Source organism: Opisthorchis viverrini, assembly GCF_000715545.1.
Source record: "Opisthorchis viverrini unplaced genomic scaffold opera_v5_101, whole genome shotgun sequence".
In the NCBI taxonomy this organism is placed as follows: Eukaryota; Metazoa; Platyhelminthes; class Trematoda; order Opisthorchiida; family Opisthorchiidae; genus Opisthorchis; species Opisthorchis viverrini.
Genome location: NW_008751757.1, coordinates 950,185 through 962,599, shown reverse-complemented (window position 1 = coordinate 962,599; position 12,415 = coordinate 950,185). Strand labels below are relative to the sequence as shown.

Here is a 12,415-nt window from a genome sequence, read left to right as displayed (position 1 = left end):
ATCTATTCCTGAATTTATTGCAGAAAGTGTAATGTAAAAACTGGAGCGAATTGTACTTCCGGACCTAAATCCCGTGATATGGACCCACTACTTGGATGATACTTTTGTCACCATCAAAAGGAATGGACTACAGGGAACAAGTCATTTAATGAACCGCATTTTTCTTGATATCCACTTCACAGTGGAAGATGAACCCGATGAAAAACTGACATTGTTGGGTGTCTTGATCACAAGCTTACCAAACGTGCAACCACAGACAGACGCCTGCGGAAAGACAATGCAAACAAATCAAATTCTCAGCTATCACAACCGACCTGTCACATCAAAATCGTGATCGGACCTATGAGATTACAGGGAAGGTATATACCAACTGGCCAATCACATGACAGATGTTAGATACTCTCTAAAGACTGCATAAACGCATCTAAGCACGGAGGAATCACCAACTCAGCTGCACACTGATGCTTTCTCTTCGACTGGGGACGAAACGTTTGCAAGCGAATTGCATGGGTATAACCCATGTGGGCCAGCGCAGAGAATCAAATGGCTGGCACCGCTTCAAGTCCGAGTCATGTCACATTCAGCTTACATCAACGGCATCCGCGTTGTTGGACTTCTACAACTGTGACATATCATACGACTGTGCCAGTTTAGCGGCACCTATATGGAAACGGTCTCCCCGATCTTCCCAGTGAAAGTATTTACGCATCCAGTGTATCAGCTACCGCCTTTAAGGCGCAGCCATCGACCCCACCTCCCCAGATCATCGGTGAGTGAAACCGTTTTATCGGACTGCTGTCCCCGCTACAGTGTCTAGTGCGGGAAAAAAGACGCGGACAAGGAACACAACAGCTTTATTCCGAACAAGCGAGTGAGTGCGAAAAGCACAATGGTCTGGCTATATATATCCAGGGGGCAGTGTCTGACTTTGATTCAATACTATTTGATCGGCGCTTAGTGGAGTTTGAGGGTTGTTGATACCTTTCTTCTATATTTATGTTGTACAATGCAATTCCCATCTTGTTATTTCGGTTTTGCGCCTATGCCCCCTTTCTTGTTTCTGACCTGAACATAAACCGTTCTTTGACCTTGTCATCGGACGTGTTGTTTAAGTCAACACGTAGTTTAGCTACCTTGCAAACACGGAAAATTAAGTCGATGTGAACTTTGGGATCTGTCAGGAATTAGCAGTTCCTAAACCGGTGTATAGACGACGACATAGTCCCACGATGTGAGGTTTGTAAAGTTATATCACTTCATTATTGTATTGTACTTATAGTAACGCATTTGTAGATAAACCTCCATTTGAAAGATTTGGTTTTTTGGGGTTGTGTGCGCTACTCAACGTGGTCCAACAGATTGCTGGAAAAAATCTACAAGGTTGCCCTTGGATATTCTTCAGGAATTTGACCTTTCTGATAGAAACTGTGACAGTTGTAACCACTATATGGCAAGCACACGGATTTTACAGCTGATGGTGATGGTGATGATGATGATGATGACGCAAGACACTTCCAATCAAACTCATCCTCCCCAGTCCTCCATTTAGTTAATGGTACAGATAGTTTTCAAAATGAACAGACGATGCGATCGGTGGCATTGCAAAACCAAGAAAATCCTTCCTTTCTAACAGCTTGACTAGGATTATATTTGCAAAAATCAATAAGACCTTGAGTGATATTCAGCCTATACCTTCTTTCCCCGGGGTTTCAGTATTGGATACGAAAACTCGTGTAAACTGGGACAATGTTGCAGAGAACAGGGACGTAGATGAATACATCCCGGTTTTGTGATTATGACACTCAAAACAGGCATTGCCAGGATCCACTCCCAGAGAATCTTTCAAATTCATTAGACATCAGAGGAAGCCGTTATCTTGCTAAAGCTCATTAGCTATTGGTAACTCTTTCCTGTCTGTTTTTTTTTGGACATCAACAGAACTCAAAATTAGAGCATTAGACACACCAATATGGGCTTTTCCAAATATGACGGTGCGAACTTACATGATACAATGTTGGTAGAAACCTTCTTGAATTTTCCTTAGTCTGTCTGCTGTCCGGATGGCTAGGCACGTCGAATTCTTCCGGCCAATAGTCTTCCATAAATTCTGGGTGGTGCCAAAAAGGCACCAGACAGGCTGACGTCGGGTCCACAATGTAATTGTATATCCCGACGTCCCACCCTGAACCGCTCTTTGTTGTCAACAGTGCTATGAAGCCAACTGTTGGGGTCCATCTGGTCAGCAATATCCGATTCGATCGGATAAAAATCGGTCAAGTAGGGCTGATTATCCGGGGGGAAATAACTTGGAACAGCTTGGATTCTGTGTGGAGACGGAGAATCCGTATCCAAGAACTGGTTCAACAGGTCGCCGACAAGTGCTTGGAATCTGAAATGGAAATTGCTTGTGGTGAAGGAAACGCGGGTGAAACTGCCTGATATTGAGGCGTCCCTAGGTAAGTGCTTTCAGGTACTCTCGTACCAATGCAAATTGTCTTCAAAGGTAAATATCGGCTTACCAACAGAGAAACCAAGTCAACAGAAATGACCGAAGGCACAATCTAATCATTCGTAACTCAGGTGCATTGTGCCAAGGCTTCGGGGTCTAAGCAATCGTTGTAATTACGCAGAGAGGGACACCTGTCGAATGCCATGTTCAAACGCAGAATCGGGAATTCAGGTCGAACGGACGGAAAACAAAGTCGGAATACGATAGCGGAAGAATCAATCACTTGGCCGAACGGTCTTGATCGAATGGTTTAGTTTTCAGCTACTGAACATTCCACAGACTCAACAGATCAGCACTACTAGCGATCCATAACAAGGATGAAACAGGCACACGGTGCCGCTCTGCAGGGTAGGTGTCTGAGGCCTGGGTGCGTTTCTTTAGGGGTTGTTTGAGAGGGGCCAAATAAAGAAGGACTAAACTCACAGCAATCCTTCCGCCCTGGTGTGTACCTTTCCGCCTGTCATCAGCAATTTGAGGAAATGAATTGCTTAAGGAGATTCAGCTGAGTTCCAGCTGATGAGTATATAAGTCATATTTCGTACCGTTTGTGTTCATTTACAAGGTAAGGTTTATGAAAACTCGGGGATCACATCTGTCTGATGAGCAACAAGAAGGGCGAGACCGGTAGTGGGTTGTTGAAGAGTTTTAAGCAACCTAATAAGTAGTGTGTTACGTCTATAGGATGGTACTAAAATTCGCTGAGCTAGTTTTTACACGGACAGAGATGAATAATGAGCATCTGTTTGCCCAAATCTGAGAAGTGACGATTACACAAGCATCAAGGCCAGTCAAGAGAACAGGAACTTACTTTGTGCGCAACCTTGGGTCACCAGCAAAGCGCCCTCCGACACCCCATATGAAAGCGAACACAAAGAAATACTTGATCAACTGTGAATGAAATTCGACACGATCTTCAGGCCGTCTCCAACTCGGCCAGTGTCGGTTAATCCGGCGATGCACAGATTGATACTGCCGTGCTGTAAAGAACAAATAAGAGAATAATGAATATGTATAGTTCTATCATTAACCGCAACAAAGATTGCCCTGAGCAGTTGTCAAATCAACTACTGGTAACGATGACTTTTTCCCAATTACAAATCATGTAGCTCCTCCTTTCGGATAACTCTAGCAAACCAATCAGTTACAATCGAGTAGTGTGAGTCTACTGAATCTTGAGGAAAATTCAAAAGCGAAACCCTCCTAACAGAAACTGCCTTCATGTTTCGGGTGGTCTGTCAGTAGCGTGAATAACATGCAATCAGACGCAATCAAGCTCCAACCACACGTATTCCGTCCACGTGACCTTGTCAGTTTACACAAGATCACCTGATACGAACTGCATGAGTGACACTATCTTGTCTAAGTGCAGTTATTCCACATTTTTCGTTGCTCATCAGTGGTCGGATGCTATGAAACCTCATGACAAATCCGGATAGAACAGATGCACGGCATTTTTAGACTTTCCTGAGTAAATAACCTGGTTGTTCGAAAAAAAACCGCTAAGAAAAATGTGCTCTGCAAAAAAACAGCTGTTAAGCTCACGTGGACAATGACCAATTTTCCTCCACTCCCACACGTCACGCGGAAAGAATCGTTCAAGCAGGCTATCTAGCAAACTCAAAACGTTGGAGGTGCACTGTTGCTCAAACGCTGGTTTCTGGTGGACCCCGATGATGCTCTGTTGTTTGTCGGTAGAATAACAGTCAGCCACGAGTTGGAATGTACTGAGTATTCCTTTTGCCAAGCAGGTCTCCATTTTGTCTACAAGCACAGGCCACCTAAATTGAAAAGATAACGTGACAGAGTTGGGAGGGTCTACTTAGCCGAACACAGCCGTCAGACTGGACGGCTACAACTCATTTTAGCCAAACAACACGTGACCAAGTGATGTCAACTTATCGATCACAGGAGAAATGGAGCTGTATCCTACCTAAGTGTGTTGTAGCTTGGTGAACGGTAGTGCAACTCTGTAGCGGTCCCTTGGCTTCCTTGCTCCGCCCACTATCGTATATCAAAAGGCACGGTAGCTCTACACAGTCCTTTATGGAGACAAAGGAAAATTATTACAACTGTATTTATGGGGTAGTCACAGAGTGTTCCACAAGGTCGTGCCAGAATCTCCGTGAGGGGACGAGAAGTGCCGAGTCAAAGGTGCTTGACTCGGATTGGCTGGCATTCTGACCAATCAGGGCATGCCTTCGTCTGACCCATGTCCTGCACGTGACATCCGTCCAAATGATGTGATGTTCGGTTATTAGGGACGGCTGGCCCCCGAACACCTCCCCCGAATACAACGGTGTTCAACTCCTAACTGGAAGGCCGCGGGTTCTAGTAGCCATGGAGTTTCGTGAGTGAGAATGACTCCAAACCAGGAGAAAAAACCAAGTGGCTGTTGAACATGGACTGATTCCATGTAATTGCTCCAAACCATCCAACTATAACGAAGTATAATTCTACTTTCCTGCCATCATCGTCATCGACAGCATGACATCAGTGTTCAACACCGATGCTTCACTACCGTACAACCATGATTTATTTGAAATCCTTATTGTAAAGAAAAGATTAAAGGTGGACGGGGAAGGGACTTAGTGCTAGCCTAGAAAAATCATTCCGCGGTGCCTATATCCCTGGATAGGTAATCTGGATAGAACCTGACAACAAGGACGCCACTGACATCGTTCGACAGCCATATCTTATAGTGTTTCCAACCAGGCACAGGCACGCGGTCCCCATCCTGGAAGGTGAGTAGCACCAACAGCACCCAAGTGTTTTCCAGATCTCCTTCATACTTAATGACCCAAGGTTATCAGTCCCCTCTGTGGATGGGCACTCATCGGAAGGGTGTGACTATGGCACGCGGACTATTCACGCGAGAGCAAAGCAAACAGATATCGACCATTAATGCGGCGATAACCGAAGTATCCTCCCAGTGGGTAACTAGTTTCGTCAGTTGGCAAAACTACACTAATTTGCAAATCAATTTGGTTTTCTCGATGGACTCAACTGAATCTCTCGTTTCCAGGCAACTGAACGTGCTGCACCAGGCCGCCTCATGTTTCATTTGCTACGATATTTGAGTTATCGCGATGCATGTATATTTGTAATGCACTACTTTTAAGGTTGCTGAATTTTCAACAACCTCATGAGTAGTTCATTGCAAATATATCAGTCTGAGCCGTCCTCGTGATTGCGTGCTCTATGTGCAACTCAGTGTGCAATGAACAAAACTCACTCTTGTTTTGGCAACGCAAAACGTCTCACGGCAGCTTGACACCACGTTCTCCACCTGTGCCTCCAGCTGACGACTTCTGAATCCATGGAAAAGATGGCAAATCGATGCAAAACTGCGGGGGATATGTCGTCAACATGGGTTTTTTCCAGAAGGAATCTGCGATCTGATGGAAAATCCAGGAGGGGAATAATTCGAATGAAACAACCCGGTAAAAAGGTGAAATGCAAAGCAAAACGACGCTTTGGATGCTTGTTCAACAGCCATCAACAACGACCAATGGCTCAGGGAGTTCCTGACGAACATGCTAACCGTATCCGTTCGTGCCGTTGGAATACTGAGGTTTGTGGGCTCAAGGTGGCTCAGTGAGTAAGGCGCCAGCTTTTGCACCGGAAGTTTCGAGCCAAACCTCAGCATCTCGACTGCTCTGGGCAACCTGACAGTATCCCAATCCTCAGGTACCGAAAAGGTGCTACAGCTGAACGGCATTACTGAGGTTTGTAAAGTACCCAACAATCAGTCCGGTATGCAAACTGTCAGACGTCAAGCCCACCTCGATCGCAGCATTCAGCAGAATCTGATGTATTAATTCAGTAACCAGACGTTTAATCATCCCAATAACCAGCCAAATAAACTTCCCAGTATAAATTTACTCACTCGGGTCCTTCAGAGATTTAACTGTCGATAGAATCTGTTGATTGACATTCGGACTGAAACTGTCCCCAAGATCCATGTATACCCACTCTTTACAGTCGTGTAGAATAGGTTCGTCCAGCGTGGAACTGTGGATTCCTGCATCAATTTGACAAACTTTTACTGGACCAGCGGATTGAAGTGGACAATTCCCGAGATCTGTGAATCGTTGTCGCTCCAACCATTCTCGAAATGAACGCGGCATTGTTGTGTCTAAATAATTTTTCAAAGTATTTGCGTCAACCGAACGAATTTCATCGTCCACTGTTCTCACCGGTACTTTGGAGAAATAGTTTGTGGAACTGTTTATCGATCCGGCTAGAAGCGCAAGGGTTGTAGATTTTCCGGAACCAACACTTCCAAGGATGAGTATCGGACGTTTTTCAAGAATCAAATTTCCCAGTTCAAGGACCTAGAGAACAAAGTAAACATCACGTGACATCATTTCAGATATTGCCACCGTTTTTATGCCATTTCTACGCATTTAGGATGACGCTCTCATCCACCGCTGCCTTCTGATTCATTTGAAAAAAATCCTAATTCAATTCCGCTATACTGTTTTTTCATCGCTAGCAGGAACCAAACCATAGTGCCATTGGTGTCCACACATTCTGCGTCAATGCGTCAGCTTACCTTTCCACCGGGCGACAGAAGCAAACTGGCTTGCTACAGACCATAATCGGTGATCCTTGACGGTGCGAGGGTTGCAACTCCGGACATCTGACAAACGCGTTACCATAACTCCTCAGGACAAACGAAGTCACGCTGGAGTGATGTGATCGGCTTTTTCAGCACTTCAGATAAAAACTAAATAGAACATAAGGTTGACGGAAACTCGGGGACTGCGCCTACCTGATGAGCCTTAATAAGGGCGAAACCTGTCGTGGGCTGTCCAGGGAATTTTTGCAACCTTATTAGTAGTGCATTATGAAGACTAAGCAGTTTTCCTAGCTTTGTAAGTGAGTTGAAGCGCATATCAGGACCTCCGATTCAGACGTTGCCGCGGGCCGGTGAAACCTGAGTGAACGCGTCCACTTTTGTATAAGTGGCAAAATGAGGTGCACCGAGCATGCACCGATAAAGCGTTGGCATTGCAGATCAGATATCAGGAGTTTAAGCCCTGGAATGCACTGTCGGTGAGCTCTGATTAGAGCGAAACTCAGGTTTAACAGCCCCCTCTCCACAATGGAACAACCGGGGTTGCTGAAACAAGGTCTGCGTGAATGAGAACTCCAAGGCGCCTGCAACTCCCTACATTTGATTATGTGAGTCAGTCTACAGAAATCAACCGGAGTTTCTGCTCTGTTCGGCAAAACATTGTCTGAGAACTGTTGTTGCTCCCGTGCTCCAAACAGACTATTCAAACGAGTCCATTCGCTACCTAGGCAAAATGATCAATAATTATTGACCGTGAAGATTTCAGTTGAGGTGGGACAAGCCATTTCATCCGAATGGATTTGGTCGTACTAATCAATATCGGCTACGTCATATTCCTCTTTCAAAACGGATTGGGCTCCTGTGACGAGGATGACCATTGCAGGTGGCCAAATGCGAGCTGTTCGACAAGCAGAAAGTGGTTCGACACCACAGCCTGCATATTGGGGACGAATTAAAAACGGTCAGTTTTAGGTACTACTATCTAAGTGACAACAAACTAGCCACTCGTTACTCAATGGTATTGTCTAAATTCCTGTCTGGATCGCTTAACAGCTCTCTAAGGTGTTGGCCCTAGCAAACACGAAGCGGATAATTAGTACCCTTTGGCTTCTTTACACAGGTTAAATTCGCCTGTAGTATCGAAACAAGACGTAAAACTTCCCCGACTGAGTACGAGACGTGAATCTCTCAGTCAGTGGTTTTGTGCCCTAGAGACTGAGCTCAAGCCCCGAAATAATTGATACAAATTGATGCAAGAAATGCCTTAAATCTTTCTATTGTTCGCGCATCAACAAAGTACTACCGTCGAAGATAGAAACGTCATCAATCAATTATTTCAAGTGGCGAACACGACACTCACTGCCATACTACTAAGGATGTATTTAATGCAACAAAAAATCCACCAGTCTCACCTTTTCTACTTGCCGTTCAACAACACATAGTCCTTTCAAGGAAATTTGCTGTAAGATGCTGTATACAAACCTAGTCGAAACATTTGAAATGGGTCGGTCTGTTTCCGTGGCGTGAAACTCTTCGAAACCACGTAAAAAATGTGCCCGCATTGATAGAATTCTTTCTTCTCCCAGAGTCGTCCGTCTCACCATGCTAGAAGGCTTTTCACAGCTGGAGAAGGGTCCACTCCATGCTTGTATAAATCCGTAAACAATCGCCTGTTCTGCCAGTTGGTCCTCCTCTCCCCGGTGCACCAAGCTGGATTGCAGGCTCTTCTGAGGACGGTCTTCAATCAGTTTCCGAAATGTCTTGTTCCACCACCGGTATGCATATGTCATGGCAGCGCATACAAGTGGCCAAGACAAAATGCTGTTGATGGTGGGTGTGGAGCTCCTGGGGTTCCATGGTACGTGAGCGATCTCCAACATGTGTTTTAGACGAGATCTTACTCGGGTTCCTCTGTAACCCGGGAGATAGTTTGCGCAAATGCAGTCGACAGTAAAAGTCCATTCAGGGACATTCATCTGCGCAATTCGCAGTTGCTTCTAGGGAGAACAGAATGAATGACAACCAGCCGGTTTTAAAGAAGTTGAGTGCAAGAGATTTTAAACGAAATCAGTGGGAAACTTCTTGGAACCTAGTCAGGTGAATGGGTGCTGGACGCGAGGAGGAAGGCTTCGAAAGTGATTATACTTGTTATCAAGGCATGCGTACATACGTAGGGGATTCGCTGTCAAAGCGTAAAAGTTAAAAAAAAGCCAAATCAAGCGAAGAAAGGGTGGGACACTTCGTTCTCGGTACATTCTTACATTCGTTTAGTGATAAACCTCGCCATAGATGCTAGGTTGTCCCTGTAGCTGAACTGTTTATCTTAGGTTGAAGCAACTAACATGGTCCGTTTCCGGTACTTTTTGCACTCGACCAAATTGACGGACTCGGACGTATACTGTATACTTACCTACATCCGTTCAGAACGACGTACATGCTGCTGGTTAGTGCCAGTTTGACGTATATATTATGCTACTTATTAATGTTGTAAGTAATATCTGTTTTCAGTTTTCAAAACCAGCACGCAGATGAACTGAAAAGTATTTGTCTACTAGAATGCGTTTTTGGTTGATTTCAAACAAATATACGAAGCCCAATAAGTCTAGAATTATGATAAAGAAAGAAACCTACCCTTTCAACTTCGCGTAAAAGGGACTTTGGATTTGGTGTCCAAATTCCGAAAAAAGGTCGCTAATGGGTGACTTCTTTCTTTCGCCAGTGGCTTATGGTAAAGACATTTAATTGAGGTTTGAACACACCAGTCAGCTGCCTCGAACAGGTTGTAGAAAGTTAGCTGACAAGGACGCTAGCCATCGGACAACCAGTACAGGTCGGTTTATCCAAAGTTTGCCCAGTCCCGTTTTTTTATCACAGTATCTGTCAACTTTGTTGCAGGCATTTGGCATGTCTCAAACCTCTAGCCTACAAGACGACCAATTAAGGCGGAAGACCAGCCAACGTTGTGAAAATGGTGATCTAATCGCTCATTTCTGTGAGACGATCAATCGGTTACTGTTCGGGAGCCAGCCGTCCCTATCACACTGATCTAATCATTTCTGTGAGACGATCAATCGGTTACTGTTCGGGAGCCAGCCGTCCCTATCACATCATTTGGACGGATATGTCACGTGCGTGCAACCCACGATGTAATTTCGCCAGAGCAACTCCAATTAATTTTACAGCAACAACAGAAGCAGTTCGAAGAAGCTCAAATGAGGCTTGTTGAATTCCTGATGCGCAGTATGTCGGTGAATGCGACAAAAACGGTTGAGCCTCCATCTTCTTCCGCAGATGCTGCTGCCAGCTCAATTACCGAAATCAATTTTGATGCTCAATCTGGACGAACTTTCGAAAGTTGGTTCAAGAAATATGAAGACATGTTTCAAACCGACTTTGCTCAGTTTGATGATGCGTGGAAAGTTCGTCTGTTGCTGCGGAAACTGGGGACAGCTGAACACGATCGGTTCACAAATTTCATTCTCCCCAAACTCCCTCGTGACCTTGGTTTCGCAGATGCTGTCAAAATTCTGGCCCAAATATTCGGTGAGCAAAGTTCCTTGTTCAATATTCGTTATCAGTGTCTCAAGATTACCAAAAGGGATACTGAGGATTTCATCACATATGCCGGTGTGGTCAACAGAGAATGCGAGCGCTTTCAGCTCAGCTCCATGACCGAGGATCAATTCAAGTGTCTCATCTTTGTGGCTGGTCTTCAATCACCACACGATGCAGATATTCGGACCCGGCTACTGAATCGAATTGAACAGGATCCAGAGTTGACGCTTCAGAAACTTACCACCGAATGCCAGCATCTTATCAATCTCAAGGCTGATGCTGCCATGATTGGACATTCCAAATTATCTCAGCCGGATATGGTATGCAAAGTAACTTCCAAAAGGAAGTCAAGTTCAAAACGAACTCCAAGAAAACCGCCCACACCCTGTTGGTTTTGTGAAGAATGGCACTATTCACGCCACTGTCCCTACCGGAACCACAGGTGCAGTAAGTGCAGTCGAAAGGGTCACAAAGAAGAATGCTGCAGAGACAACTTCAGGAGCTCGCGCAAACACCGACCCGACAAAAGGACGCAGGCAGAGGCTGTGACCGCCACATTCAGGATGAAATCACCTGGTCGACGTAAATTTGTCACATTATGTATCAATGGCACACCAGTTACTCTCCAACTGGATACAGGTTCTGACCTCACTCTGATTTCAAAACGAACCTGGAACGAAATTGGAAGGCCACCAGTGGAACCCACAAAGTGCATCGTTCGTAATGCATCTGGTGGAAGCCTCAAACTGACCGGGAAGCTGAACTGTTCCGTAACGTTCAAGGGAATTCATCTCAGTGGCACTTGTTACCTCACGAACTACACAGGCCTTGATCTCTTGGGCCTGGATTGGATTAATGAGCTTCAACTGTTGGATGAACCCCTCAATGCCGTTTGTGACGAAACAACTGCAAACGGCCCCGATACGTTCACGAGAACATCACGTCCTGACGATTTTGTGGTCGCTACAGTTGCAGCCAAACCGGAGACCAGATGGAGCATACGCGACACAGCGACTATTCAGCTTCTGGCGTCCGGCAGCGGTAGCCCTCTCACCTCAGTGCAATTTGGTGAACCCTCCCAGCAGCCCGCAACGTTTCACCCGCGATCTGAACCGTTCAGTTTACAGTCGCAGGTTCAGGCGGATCGTCCTACTGCTATCCGGAAAGTCAAGGAAGTGGGGCCGGCAGAAGGGACGCCACAACAGTCACACAGAGACCAGCCACCGATTCAAATATATGAGGAATGCTCTCCACGGTGGACGCAGGGTCGACGATGTCAAACACGAGGCACACGTAAGAACATCAGCACATCCGCGTCAAGTGAACCAACTTCAGGCAACAGACTGCGGTCTGGTGAGGGGACCACGTCGCATTGGAAACCGGACAGCCGTGACATACCTCCCAAGTGGAGGGTACCGGATTCCAGATCAGCATGCTGGCAGCCCCAGGGACGGACCGACGTGCGACAGAACCTCCATGAGTCATCACAGTGGAGTCCAAAGCAGCAGTCGGTTGGACAGCCCTCTCAAGGGGGAGGTGTTCGGGGGCCAGCCGTCCCTAATAACCGAACAGCACATCATTTGGACGGATGTGTCACGTGCAGGACACGGGCCAGACGAAGGCATGCCCTGATTGGTCAGAATGCCAGCCAATCCGAGTCAAGCACCTTGACTCGACGCTTCTCGCCCCCTCACGGAGATTCTGGCACGACCTTGTGGAACACTCTGTGACAACCCTATAAATACAGTTGTAATAATTTTCCTTTGTCTCCA

General features: G+C 45.9%; 1 protein-coding gene across 1 annotated transcript in view; it reads right to left on the bottom strand.

Annotated features, from left to right (window-relative positions):
• Positions 1–2,064: 2,064 nt before the first annotated feature.
• The window catches only part of T265_05407 (hypothetical protein), a gene marked incomplete at both ends in the record, with an annotated part of 44,738 nt that continues 34,387 nt past the window's right edge, over positions 2,065–12,415 (bottom strand). The window contains 7 exons of the mRNA XM_009170405.1: positions 2,065–2,389; positions 3,318–3,486; positions 4,052–4,287; positions 5,742–5,904; positions 6,396–6,843; positions 8,501–9,085; positions 12,042–12,200. Of these exons, the coding sequence (XP_009168669.1) occupies positions 2,065–2,389; positions 3,318–3,486; positions 4,052–4,287; positions 5,742–5,904; positions 6,396–6,843; positions 8,501–9,085; positions 12,042–12,200 (2,085 nt within the window). The remainder of the gene's footprint in view (positions 2,390–3,317; positions 3,487–4,051; positions 4,288–5,741; positions 5,905–6,395; positions 6,844–8,500; positions 9,086–12,041; positions 12,201–12,415) is intronic.